The 14,594-nt window shown below is 38.6% G+C and overlaps 1 protein-coding gene across 1 annotated transcript in view; it reads left to right on the top strand.

The window, feature by feature from the left end:
- The window catches only part of LOC117406457 (SR-related and CTD-associated factor 4-like), a 42,048-nt gene extending 28,194 nt beyond the window's left edge, over positions 1-13,854 (top strand). The window contains exons 15-20 of the mRNA XM_034010502.3: positions 741-897; positions 2,693-2,799; positions 4,026-4,179; positions 5,134-5,214; positions 9,681-9,893; positions 11,532-13,854. Coding sequence (XP_033866393.2) covers positions 741-897; positions 2,693-2,799; positions 4,026-4,179; positions 5,134-5,214; positions 9,681-9,893; positions 11,532-12,433 — 1,614 coding nt within the window. The 3' untranslated portion in view covers positions 12,434-13,854. The remainder of the gene's footprint in view (positions 1-740; positions 898-2,692; positions 2,800-4,025; positions 4,180-5,133; positions 5,215-9,680; positions 9,894-11,531) is intronic.
- Positions 13,855-14,594: the final 740 nt, after the last annotated feature.

Raw genomic sequence — 14,594 nt, 5'->3', positions numbered from 1 at the left:
AAAAATATAAAAAATAGTGGGGAACTGAATTGTTTTCACTAGTGAATATGAAATGAAGTAACTCCAGGTTAACTGCTGTTGCAGTGGAGTAGATGAAGGCAGCAGTCTGGACTTTGCTGTGCCTCCTAAACCATGCCTGCAGTTCAGGTATAGCCAGTCAAACATTGTATTGCTTTTATTTTTTAGGGGAGACATTTTAAATACTGTCACGTAAAAAGGAAAACTGTAGCTTAAATTTCAGTTTCTGTTGAAAACAACATACCATATGTCCTAATTAAATAACTACTTTTAATTGTGTACACTTGCTTTTGTTTTTAGATATGTAGTAACACTAAAATGATACTAAGACTGCCGATAACGTTTAGTTTTTATCAGTATTACTACAGTTGTTTTTCCTGCCTTGGACATAATACTGCAATATTTACTATAAATAACAACCCATTTTCAATACAAAAAATACGTATTGTGAAGACCAAAGAATATGCATTTCTGCATGTCTGTGCAGCTTAGAATGAACTATTGGGACATCATTTAAATGCGTTTCTATTTTAAATTTACACATGGTTTTAAATATATTATACAAACATATTGCTTGCAAAATCTTAACTATTTAAACATTGATATTTATTTTGCGCATTACATTCTATGTAAAAACCCTTTTGTTACTTGCAGATAAATAGTATTTAAGGTTTTGTGTTAATTGTCACGCTATACAATTTTATATTTCTTCCTTTTTGTAGATTGCTTGGGCATTGAACAAAGGAATAAAACCTGAATACAAGCAGTACTGGGATGTGGATCTAGGTGTGACATATATTCCTTGGGCCAAAGTGAAAACAGAAGATCTGGCTAGCTTTTGTGAAGGAGGCATTTTAGACAATGAAACACTATGTCCAGGTAATGCGTCTAATTTGTTAGACATGAGCACAGTAGTTAACATTAACCCTTTGCGGTCCATTTATTAATCGCGCGTCAGGCAAGCCAGGTCTAATTAATTTTAACACGCGCAGTTAATTTTAGACGCGCTGTTTAAAAGTATTTTTTTTCACAGTCAAACGGGTTTAAATGGCCCTGCATATCAACAAAGCACTCACTAGGCATCTCCAGCCCCGCCCCACCCTTTCGTTTGCTATAGCGTTCACCTATGTAAGAAATAAATAATAATAATAATAAGTCGTACATACCGATCGATCATCTCCGGATCACTCGTTTTATCACCAAACTCCTCAATAATGCGATCCAAGTCATTATTTTATTACTATAACATCTCAAAAAAGCTCTGCAAATGTCAGTGTTTTCTGTGCACTGATTCAGTCATCCAACTTGTTTACTTACGTCCGCCCCCGTTATCTGATACCTGATACCATGTATGACTATTCATGAGATATGCCTTTTTTTTTTTTTTTTTTCGACTTGTCTCGGCTCCTGTCGCTCCCACTCGGCAATTGAATGGTTTTCTCTGCTTTTTCCGGAGAAAAAACGACTAGACGCCCGTTTATTGCGTTGCTATAATGATGTCGGACCCAGTCCGACAAAGGACCTGTGAGGAATAATTGCAATGTCGGACCCAGTCTGACAATGGACCGCAAAGGGTTAACTGTTAATAACTAGATTACTAAGAATGTTCTCAAATGTCTAGTAAGTTACTTCATTAATTAGCTAGTTCTATTAATAAACTAAAAAAGTGACCATTGAAATAAAGCTTGACCAGAAGTCCTTGACTAACTGTTGAAAGCTCATTTGTTCGAGGAGTTATTTATTTAATTTTTTTCAATGAGATGATGGTTTTTTATCGTCCTTTTGTCAGCTGCCAAATGAGAGAGGCTTCAGTGCCTATAAAAAGGGAATTATTTGTATTTGTTGTCAAACTGTGTGTGCATATTTGTAGATCTATTTGGGCAGATGATCCTGAAAGAGTGGTCTGTATCTTTTGAGAAGAAAGTCCCCTCACCAGTGGTGAAAAGAAATTGGTCCTTCAAATTATAAGCAGCGTTACAGTGCAAATTGGATGATCATTTATATTTTTTGGCTCAGATTCTCTACTGTGGGTGTATTACATGGCTATTACACATTACTTGAATTCTGTGTTATTTTCAAGTTACATTAGTTAAAGGCCATTTAGTGTGGCTAAAAGAGAAGACAAGAAAGCTATGCGGCTATAGCTTAATTCACTTTAAGTACTTTCAACATATGAATAGTTTAGACAGAAGTTGATCAGACAACATGAGTGAATGAATCTACGTTGTGATTTTTGCTCTGGATTTTACATCACTAACTGGGGAATTACCGATAACAATTTCAGGCATATTGTTTTCTAAAAGGTAGTGAATAGGGCTGATTCTTACCCATGCAGCTGCTGGGCTAGTGTAGCGGAGCGGACTGTAAGATAGAATGTGGCTGTTGCATTATTATTTGGTCACACTGATGCTCAGAATTTGTACTTCGCAGGAATTTCAGTTTAGAGGTCCTTTATTGCTCTGCAGGGTTTATGCTCCATTGCAGGCAATTGATTAAAGCCCCCCTCTATATAATGCATGTGAGCAGGTGGGTTTTCTCAAACGTAAAAGTAGGTGCTTTGTTAGGTGTAACTCGTACTCCTGATTCCTGTGAGGTTGTAGCTTTTTTTTCTATAAATTGGCAGCTCTGAAGCGGGGATATTCTTTTTAACTCTGTATTTGATCTCTTTGTTCAGAGTGGAAAAATCATTCAAATGATTCTGAGAAAACTGATGAGGTATCTCAAAATGGGGGTTCAGAAGCTACACAAGTTGGAGATGCTCCGATAGCTGCCCCAATACAGGTAAAATCTGTCAAATGTAATATTAGATGTACTAAAAACCATAATGGGTTATGTTTGCTTATGTTATACAAACAGTGGCAGATCTAAACAGTGCTGATATTTTTTTTTGTCTCAGGGGTGGCTAATTTCCCCATGATCAGCATCACTGATTTACAATATTACAGATCAACAGTATCTTTTTATATGTAACCTTACAAGGAAGCAACAGAAAGTAATGAGTTTATTGCATACACCAGGGTTCTCCCCAGGCTTTTTCAGTCGGATGGGCCGCCCAGCTAAGTGGCTGTCACCGCCCAGCTGAAAAACCCAGAACTGCCCGACTTGCAGTTGCTACTGTGCCTTTAACGATAAGGATGGATTGTGCTGCTAGCAGACTAGATCACCTGCACGCGCTGGGTGAAAAAAAAACAAATATTGGAACCACATGACAGCGGTGTTACTGTGTTATGTCTTGACACCACATTGAACAAATTGGAGTGTGGAAGGGGTGGATTTTCCGTTTGAAGCACTTCGAGGCTGAAACGTTAAAATTACTGAAAAAATAACCTATTTTCTAAGCTAAAATAGTGACAATGAATGTGGAAATTACCAAACCGAAATGAATGATGAAAAAGAGCAATCCAATACTCAGTGAAGAGCCACCTGTTAGAAAGTGAATTAGAGGAACAGCAAGAGGGGCCAGTGTGTCAAAATAAAGAAACATCGTGATAGTAGGTATGATGTTATCTGGGGGGAAAAAAATGGAAATGGCTTTTTACAGAAAGGAATTGATGTGAAAGTATGATGTGCAAGCTCTGCCAGAAACACAAAAGATTACAAAGGATCATGAGGTAAATGGAGCAGTGTAGCATGTGTACGAATTAGGATGGATTATTCTATTTCTTCTTATTATTAAAGTGATTTGTCTTATTATATATTTAAGGTAAGGCAATTTTATTTTTCTGTTAAAAGTGGTCCTGGCTATAATGCTCTGCCACCCAGCTATACAGAATTCCTGGGCAGAACCATCAGTAATGATGTGCAACAGAGTATAGGCTAATCGAGGGTAGGAGGTTGGGGATTTGGCTTTTGTTGCAAGCTGTTGTATTCAAGTTTGTCTGTACGCATGATTGATAAATCAGTGCCTTCTGTCTATGTCAAGCCTTTTCACAAAGTGTTAATCATTGACGTGTAATAATTATTTCCCTTTTATCACTTAAACACCATGTTCTTATTTTGAAATTCAGGTTCCTGGAGTTCAGCCAATGCAGGCTGTTGGTGCGCTACAGCCTCCGAGTTTCCCAAGTCACATGGGAATCCCTCCTCCGGGATTTCCTCCAGGGGTCCCTCCTCCTCCTCCCTTCATGCGGCCTGGCTTTAACCCTCTGCAGATGCCTCCAGGTGCTTTGGTTAACTCATTTGAAAACAAGTCTGAATATTTGTGGTTGCTTATTCAAGGTGCATCTGTCATGGGTTTACTGGGTGGTAAGAACAGGTCACCACTTAGTTCAGATGTCCCTTAATGCAGATTTTTCTGTATTCTGACACAAATGTTGCTGGTTTGAGAATAAGAACATTGTAACTAGCATTTTAAGTTTTAATATAGCAACATAAGTCAGTCGTCCAGATATTTCTTTTTTGTGGAATTTTGTAGTAATGATGTTCTTGTACTGAGTGAGTTGTGAAAACAACACACGCAGATACTGTCAGAGAATGTTATTGGATTAAAACTAAAGAAACAATTTAGTCTGGTAAAGATTGTGGCATGTTTAGGATACCATTAACATTCCATATCTCCATTGACATATAATCGCCGTAATACCACGGTTGATTTTTAAAACTTGTCGAGTAAGCAAAATAACTAACAGCCCTGTACCAGGTGTAGCAAAGAAACTAATCCGACTAAATTTAGTGAATAAGCACACCTTCAAATACTTCCATCTGGTATTGAGCTGTTGGAAAACCTCTTGTGGAGCAATCTGTTTCCTGACATGGAGCCTGGAGAGAACCCTCTATAATGGGAAACCCATCTTTCAGGAATCTCTGTCAATTCCCAAGTCAGGCATTACTGTTTGTGAAACTGTTCTTTTTAAATGGTCTGTAGCTTTGAAAGTGACTCTGCTTATTGGAGAATAACTAAACAAAATCTCAACTAGCGCTCCAGATAAGCACTCCTTTAAACCTATTTCCTATTGCCTTCCATACATGGTTGCGGTATTCAGTAGTCCTACTCTAGCCCCTTTCCAACTGGATGCATTATTTGGGCTTCAGTTTCCATAAGCAAAATTCATGGTTAATTCAAGTGAAAGAAGATCTGAGTTTTTCACTAACCAGACTTGGTTTTGCTTTCTGCAGGTTTTCTCCCTCCTGGTGCTATGCCTCCAATGGGATCTGGAGCACCTTTACTTCCTAATCCAGTCACAAACATCCAAACATGTAAGTTTCCTATTGGGTATTTGCTAAACAGATTTTGATCAAATGCATTTGTATAAGACCCACTCATACTATGCACGGTGATGAGATCAGGGTTCATACACTTTTCAACATCAAAATGCCATACTTTTTCCAGACTTCCATTTGTTTTTCCCAGACTTGTGTTTTAGTTAGTTTCTACTATTTTTTTGATAGTTATCCACATAGGCGGGCAGCCGCAGAGCATTATAGATTTTTGATCCAGAGCAGAAGTTGCTCCTGGTTTTCTAAAAGTATGTGTCAGAATCTGGAGGTGGATATCTAGCAAGAGACAATGCAGATATGCAAAAAAGAAGCAAGATACAATCTTAGAAATGTCCAATATTTGAGAACTACGTTGCATTATAGGAGGCTGTGTGGTGCAGTGGTTAAAGAAATGGGCTTGTAACCTGGAGGTCCCCAGTTCAAATCCCAGCTCAGCCACTGACTCATTGTGTGACCCTGAGCAAGTCACTTAACCTCCTTCTGCTCCGTCTTTCGGGTGAGACGTTGAAAGAGAATATAAAAATGTGTATACTGCAAGTATACTTGTGCCAAAATAGGATAGTATAATGATACCAATAGTATATTAAAACCAGACAATTTTGGCACAAGTATACTTGCACTATATTAGTTTTTTGTAAGGATTGCTATTGGATTCTGATCCAAACTTCTTTATACCCTCTGTTAAATGTTTAACACTATGGGAGGTAAAAAAAAAAATGAAACAACAAATGTGCACGCATTATATGTTAAAATGTGCAAGTGTCATGTATTAAAGTCAAATAATGAATACAGTACACCCTTGCTATAACAACCCTGTGTGGTTCAAAGCCTTTTGTTCGCTATAGTAAAACTAACAATATAAGTTGCTGGAATAAATTAAGGAAGTCACCTTGGATAAAGGCATTAGCTAAATTATTAATAATAATAGTACTGTTTTTATTCTTTGATTTTCTTTATTACAGTATTTGTCACTACGACCACTAATATTATAATAATAATAATAATAATAATAATAATAATAATAGCAATGAGATTTGTTAATAAAAGTAGAATTACAGTACAGTACCTATTTGTGGCGTGCTGCATCCAGTATTCTGGCTATATCGTATTCATTGAAGAACACAGTACTACCCCCCCCCTACCCCCTCCCCCCTGAAAAAAAAGCACATCAACAAAGTTTGTTTTGTTTCATCAATGTTGCTTTGCCGTGCCGGTTGCATAGAGCTGTACGAGCCAACATCAGTAGCAGTTTGATTATTATTATTTTTTTTTAATCAGTATTTAATCGTATAATGAAGGCCATGTAGCGAGGATGTAAATAGTATATATACACTCGGCTGACGGTTTGGACCCGTGACTGGGTTGGGAAATAACTTTAACGATTTAATAAAGGTAACAAAATGTGAATCTTGGTGAGCGGAGTACAGTAGCTTGTAATTCCAGTCTGAAACTTTGTTTAAAAAAATCATAGCCTTCAATATAAATGTATATATTTTGGCTGTCGTAGTGTCCATTTTACCTTTTGTTTCACTGGAGCAGACAGAGTCATGTGACATATACCAGTGCGCTGACTGGGTAGGATTGCTTGAGTTGTCAGGACGTTGTCAGGGGTGTTACACGGGGCAATCCTCGTGGGATTTGGTCGCAAGCAATATAGTTGCTACTAGTAAATTGCTTAGACAGTTGCCGCTAGAGCTGCTGACCTGCTTTCGAGATCAGTTATTATTAATAATGAAAAAATAATCACTGAATTATTTTCATTCCCCCGTGATACTAGTAAAAATTCCAGACTTTTTCAAGACTTTCATAAGTGAGTGTGACATGCTGAATGGTGTGGTGCAGTAGAAAATGAATGTCCAGACTGAATTTTCCCAATAACAAAAAGGTTTTAATAATTAACAAACAAAAAGATCATAAAATAAATCCACTTGGAAAAATAATTAATAATAATAATAATAATAATAATAATAATAATAATAATAATAAGCCCCAGTACCAGCGATGGTAATGGGGCAAAACTCAACAGCGTCCAGCTAAAACAAAAGTAAACAAAACACACTCCAATAACCACAGTCCTCCGTGCACGAAAATGTGCTCTTCTCTTCCAGGGTTTGTGGTGCATACACTGTGCTGTGAAGTGCTGTGCAATGAGGGGCGTGCTCTGGGGTATGTGCTGGCTCACTGACTACAGCCTCCCGTCCTCCTGCTCCTCTGTTAACACACAAAAACAAAACACGTAATCACAAAAAAAACATCGGCTCCAGCCGATCTCTTTTTAACTCAGCGCAAGGGGAGGTTTTGATGTAGCTGCTTCCCCTTTGTACCCAGCAAACTCCTCCCTGCAGTCAATGTGTCTCCATGGTTTTTCCAATAGAGGGCTGCCCCGCAGCTGACTGCAATGGAATCGTCCTGAGTACTAGCAGCTACGCGCCCCTCCTGATATGGTCACCTTCTGGTTTCCACCTACCACCGAGGTGGTAGATCTAGGAGGCAGCATACCTTCCCCCTTACACAGCGCCCTTTCTAATCAGGAGGGAGATTTACAGCATCGATCCTTTCTCTCTCTATCACAGTGAGACATGTTTTTTCTAGCATTTTCAAGCCATGGAAATCAGTGGCATTTTTCCATACTTTTTCCAGACTAGCGTACGAACACTGTGAGATTCTTAATTTTGAATTTTTTTGGCTGATTTCCGTTCTTTTCTGACAGTGTGGTAAATTTGCGGCCAGCTCTCTGAAAGTTCTAGACCAAATAAGCGGGAACAGTGTTATGCAGTAAGGTGATGCTGTTTCAACAGCCTAAATTATCTTTCAGGTACGAAACACTAAACATAAGAACTAAATAGGTTCATATTATTTTATACTGGTACTTATTCCTTGTATATATATATATATATATATATATATATATATATATATATATATATATATATATATGATGTAAAATGATTTTTCAAATGTGTTCAGTCTGTTTAGCTATAGTTAATGTAGTTTTCAGTCTTTCTGAAGTCTTGTTTTTGTACTTCACATTACCCATAGTGTACTTCGTATTTTGGTTTAAGCCTTTATTAACATTTCAGTCCTGTAGATATAAAAGCTGATGTAGTTTATCATAGTCAGTAAGAGTAACAAGCTATATATTGTAGTTTAATTTTGATTGGTAATGAAATGGTCAGCAAATATGATTGCGGGAAAGGGAAATATTAGAGGGAACTCCAGGGAGAGAGGCCTAGAGAATTAACCAGAGTTTTAAAGTACAGTAACTGTCACAGTAACGTATCACTTACATTTGAGCACCAAAAGAAACTTATCACTTACATTTGGATAAAATTCACTAGATGTGATCGAAAAATGACAAACTCTGTTTTAGAGCAGGTGCAGTGACTTTATTGTGCTGATTTAACAATTGACATCATGAAGATGCTGCAAAATGGTCTGTCAATCTTGGGCAGGTGTTTTGACTCTTGATCTCCCAGTTCGTGGCCTGTCATTGACAGTGTGTGTCTGGTTATAGTGTCTCGCCAAGTTTGAAATTGCTGGCTGTGGGCACTCAAGACGGCGAGCCACAGTACACTGCCCTAGTCCAGCCTCCAACATGCCAATTGCACGAAGGCGCTTCTTTCTTGACAGACATGGCATATTGTTTTTTTTTCTGTTATTTTCTTTATTGCTTTTATTCAAGCTTGCAATTCAACAGCTGAAATCACTCCATATCCATTGTCCAATCAACTGCCTTACTAATTAGGTGAATTGAGTGCATGTGCTTCAGTCATAGTCACTCGAGCGTGTCATGGTCAAGGATGAATGATCGAGTGATTTGAAAAGAAACCAAAAACATTTCGTCAATGTCCATCATTTTATATACCTTAATTTTTTTTCGAAAATAAATGTGTTATAATAGTGATAAGTTTCTTTTGATGCTCGGTATATGTGTATTACTGTATTTAATAAAACAGGTACTGTAAGAGAAGTACAACCTACCCAGTGATCGCTTCCAATGTTCATCACAGACTTTCCCTTCAGTTTAGGTGTTTTGTGTAATATGCCATGGAACACCAGTGTGTGCGTTGTACTTATGCAAGGTAGCTAGCTATGCAATGCAAGATGTGAGTGACAAAGCTGCAAAACTAATACTTATCTAAGTTAAAACACTGATGTATTTTAACTTAGTAACTGCAAAAAATGGGCACAAAGTGTCAAATTTTTTCAGGCAGCGAGTGGTGGGGTGGACTTTTTTGTATATATTTGTATATTTATTTATTTATTTATTGTTTGTTTTTTATTTTTTATTTTTTTGTCTCGACAACCAAAATGTATTGTACAGAATATTATGGCTGAATGTACCTTCTCATGGAGGAAAATTGCATAAAACATGATAGGAGATTATTCTCCCTGTTCTCAATATATATATCATCTTCTTCTTCTTCTTCTTCTTCTTCTTATAGCTGCTTCCCTTAGAAGTTCAACAGCAGACCCAAAAAATGATTCTTCAGGTGGGAGCGTCATCTCAACAGTTCTTACTGGCCCGAGAAATAATGCAGAGTCTGCTGAAGGTGCAAAACATTACGGTTCTTTACCAGGACAAAGTCCAGGCATGAATCCAGGACTAACTTCTCCCAGCCTTCCTGTGTCTTTACCACAGCCTATGGGTGCTCTTGGTAAGTTTAGATCAAAGAATGACAATAAGTCTTCAGGTGTGGTTTCTGATATTGTACTTTAATTCAAATCTACTGGGGTGGGGGAGGGGGGAGGGGGGGGGGGGGGTGCTATAGATAAAACAACAAACTGAAATGTACCTATTTAATATTACTGTTTGTCAAGACAAAACAGTATATATAAAAGTTTAAAGGGGTTGTAGATACCAAAATAAATCTCTGCATGTCTTATTTCCTCGGTCATTTCATATCAGTTGTCAAAGCATGTCACTAGTTATGAAAGCAGTTGTTTTTGCTTAATGAAAGGAAGGGGTTAAAGAGGTAGCTTTTTACAAAATATGTCCAACACAAGAAAGGGGAGCCAGTGATTTTGTGTGAGCTAATAACATTTATATATATATATATATATATATATATATATATATATATATATATATATATATATATATTAAATTTTTTGTTTTTTCTTCACTGTTTTTAGAGTACATTTTGGCATTTTAGCCAGGTAATTTAATTTAATTGCCTTCAGACTATAGGATGTCGCTGCACAAACTCCAGTATGGGCACATTTTGAAATGAAGCTTCTTAACCCTTTGCTGTCCATTTATTAATCGCACGTCAGGCACGTCAGGTCTAATTAATTTTCACACGCGCAGTTAATTTTAGATGCGCTGTTTAAAAGTATTTTTTTCCAGTCAAACAGGTTTAAATGGCCCTGCATATCAACAAAGCACTCACTAGGCATCTCCAGCGCCGCCCCACCCTTTCGTTCGCTATCGCTTTCACCTATGTAAGAAATAAATAATAATAATAATAATAGTCGTACATACCGATCGATCATCTCCTGATCACTCGTTTTATCACCAAACTCCTCAATAATGCGATCCAAGTCATTATTTTATTACTATAACATCTCAAAAAAGCTCTGCAAATGTCCGTGTTCTCTGTGCGCTGATTCAGTCAGCCAACTTGTTTACTTACGACCGCCCCGTTATCTGATACCAGATACCATGTATGACTATTCATGAGATACGCCTTTTTTTTTTTGTGTTTGTTTGTTTCGACTTGTCTCGGCTCCTGTCGCTCCCACTCGGCAATTGAATAGTTTTCTCGACTTTTTCCAGAGAAAAAATGACTAGAAACCCGTTTTTTGCGTTGCTATAATGATGTCGGACCCAGTCCGACAAAGGACCTGTGAGGAATAATTGCAATGTCGGACCCAGTCCGACAATGGACCGCAAAGGGTTAAGCATAGTTACACTTTTGAACTATTTTTTTCTTTTTTTTTTTTTTTTGTAAATGGACGTTCACCATTTAAACTCAGATGCACATTTGAAATTGTAAAGTAGCTTCTTTCTACTGTTACATTGATGTTTATAATGCAGTAGTATACTATAAACGAGTATATTTACAAATTATTTTTCAGATAATGAAAATACGCATTATGAGTTGTAATATGTTTAAAATAGGAGTACATTTTGTAAAAAAGATTCAATGGATTCTTGTTACACTCTCCCTAGTTTGGGTAAATGAGCTCTTTCAAATATTCAGACATGTAGGATTTGTTATCTTTGTAATAATGGTTGGTTGAAGGTCAGTCAATATTGAGTGGTCTTACTTTATGAATCGTTTTGCCCACAGGTAACCAAGCAGGAGCTCCCGGGGGGCCAGTGATGGGCCTTCATCCTCCATCCGGGGGTCTTTTAGGAGCAAGGCCTGGGATGATACCTCTTCAGAGGCCTCCTGGAGTGCCACCACCTCACCTGCAAAGGTTTTCACTCCTTCCACCTCGTCCTAATATGCCCATGCCTCCACAGCTCATGCATAGAGGTCCTCCACCTGGACCTGGAGGATTTGGCATGCTCCCCCCTCCCGGACTCCGGGGCCCCTTTTCACCACATGGTCCTTTTGTCAGACCAGGCGGCCCCGGTGGTCCTGGAGGTGCAGGGGGTCCAAGAGGTCCTGAGGGGCCAGAAGACCGGGACGGGAGGCAGTTTAGAAATGATAGACAAGGTTTCCCTCCAGGAAGAGAGCGAGACCAGGAGCGGTTTGGAAGGCGGCCCTTTGGTGGGGGCGGCCGAGGTGAGCCTGAAGGTCGGGATCGCTATAGCAACCGCCATGATGACTATGAACGCCCTGGCGGAGGACGAGACAGAAGGGATTGGGGAAGGAGCATGGAAACCGACAGAAACAGAGACTTGGAGGACAGGAACAGACGGTCTAGTGGGCATAGAGAGAGAGACAGAGACCGAGATCGGAATTCTAGGGACGGGGAGTCTCGTAGGGACAAAGATGACAACCGTGGAAGGGAGAAACCTGAAATGGCTGATTCGGAGAGCACTGACAAATTCCGTGATTCAAATAATACAGAGGAAGCCACAGACTCCATCAAAGAACTGACTATACCAGATTCTGAGTCAAAGGTTTCTGAGGTGGCTGCTGAGCCAGCGATGGAGTCGGTGAATGAATCAGCAGCTGAGCCAATGGCTGAGCCCACATCATCTACTGAACAACCAGAAAAGCCTGACGAGGCTCAGAGCTAGAAAATGAACTGTAAGGCAGATGTGGAGCACTGCCCTTGTGAGCCACAGTGTCCCCTTCTGAGCTTGAATGTTGTATAAAATACTGTATATTTGCTTATGCCACTCAACACCTCTTTGTAGTTTTTTGGGGGAACCTTGTAAGCATTTTGTTAACATCCCCCATGTGTTTCAAGAAAATAGGTTCAAAATTAACTAAGAATTAATACAAATAAAAAAAAAACACCCATTTGCAGTAACTTTTTTTTTTTTTTTTTTTTTTAAATGTTTACAAAACATAGGAAATGAGCAGTTTCTATAATTTTTAAATTAAAAAGGTAAAATCTCCAACGTTTGAGCTTTAGGGATTTGTTTTTAATAAACTATTTTCGTAACAAACTTTAGTGTGTGATATTTTTCCTTTGTAACGGCAAAAGCTTTTAAGAGTTAAGTTTTAACTGTTTTTGTTTAAGCCTAAATTAGTTTTGCCAATGCTTTTGTATATAGTTTGCTATGTTTCCTTACCAATCAAAATATCACTTTTAAATTAGTTTAATTGATAGTTGTACATGACAGTTAGATAACTGACAAGCAGAATTATGTAATAGGATAAGTGTTTTAAAACAGTTTTATTTTATTGATTTTGTGCTCAGATATTTTGTAAACTTGATGCTAACTGTACAAAAGACAAAAAATAACTGAATTCCTGAACATTCAGATCAATTTTGCTTTGAAGTGGCCTGTTGTCTTTTTACTATATAAAACATTGATTTACTACAGTTCCCCATTTGATACTTGAAGCTTGTATAATTATTAAAAAGGTAAGTGTTGCTTTTAGACACTACTGCTCAGTTTTTGCTGAACTTTTTTTTTTTTTTTTAATTTAGTCGTTGCCAATGAGTTTTTATTATTTTCTCCCCAATTTGAAATGTCCAATTATTTTTATGCTCAGCTCACCACAACCACCACTGTGCTGACTCGGGAGGGGCGAAGATGAACACACGCTGTCTTCCGAAGCGTGTGCTGTCAGCCGTCCACTTCTTTACACTCTGCAGACTCACCGTGCAGCCGCCTCAGAGCTACAGCATCGGAGGACAACACAGCTCTGGGCAGCTTAAAGGCAAGCCCACAGGTGCCCGGCCAGGCTACAGGGGTTGCTGGTGCCCGGTGAGCCGAGGACACCCTGGCCGACCTAGCCCTCCCTCCTCCCAGACGACGCTCGGCCAATTGAGCGCTGCCCCCTGGGAGCTCCCGTCTACGGTCGGCTGTGGAATAGCCCCTGACTCGAACCAGCGACATCCAGGCTATAGAGCTCATCCTGCACTCTAGCGAGTGCTTTTACTGGATGCGCCACTTGAGAGCCCCCTGAACTTTCTTTTTTTAATGCAATGACATTTGTCTCAAGAAAAGAAACCGTTTCATCTTGCTGCATCTTGTTACATCCAAATCTTATGACATCCAAACAGTTGTTCTTAAATGTAGGTCAATAAAAAATGTATCCAAAGGTATTTCCAGGAAGGTTACATTTGCTATTGCTCAGAGTTCAGGGACAGCTGCACTAATCGCACAGATTGCGTTAGGTTCCTAAAGGATGGTTATACAGTGTAATACGATACATGCCATGCCAATACAAAAGTTACTACAGAATGTTTGAACCGCCCTGATGCATCCTAATTAGGAGTGTAACGATTCATTATGTATCGATGAGTCATGATGCTTTCTTTACATGATATATTGTACCATAATAGAGGTATATATCATTTGTATCATAAGACCAAAGGCACAACACAGCTCATTGTAGCTCAAGTGGTTCTTGAATGAAGAATAAATGTCTTTCATAGTTGGTGTGATGAAAACTTTTTAACTGTCCTTAATTTTTGTCTTAACAAAATAGTCCAACATTTAAATGATCACTTGATCTTGTTCTGCATCATACAAGCAGCCCATCAGGACCAATGCATGTATCGTGATGCATATTGTATCATGACATTAGTGTATCGTTATATCCCTATGATTCTCAGCACTGTTGTGTTGCTTGACTTTTGCCTGTCTGGATTATTTTCATAGAAGGCCTCTACAGCACTACAAGCACTCTGCCTGTGACCTACATGAATATTTAAGTCCAAATGTTCATCAACACAATTATGCATTCCTGTCTGCCATGACTGTTTACTTGTTAACCTAA

The sequence above is a fragment of the Acipenser ruthenus genome, chromosome 8 (assembly GCF_902713425.1).
Source record: "Acipenser ruthenus chromosome 8, fAciRut3.2 maternal haplotype, whole genome shotgun sequence".
In the NCBI taxonomy this organism is placed as follows: domain Eukaryota; kingdom Metazoa; phylum Chordata; class Actinopteri; order Acipenseriformes; family Acipenseridae; genus Acipenser; species Acipenser ruthenus.
Note: the sequence above shows the minus strand (reverse complement) of the source record. Positions and strands in the feature narration are given on the sequence as shown.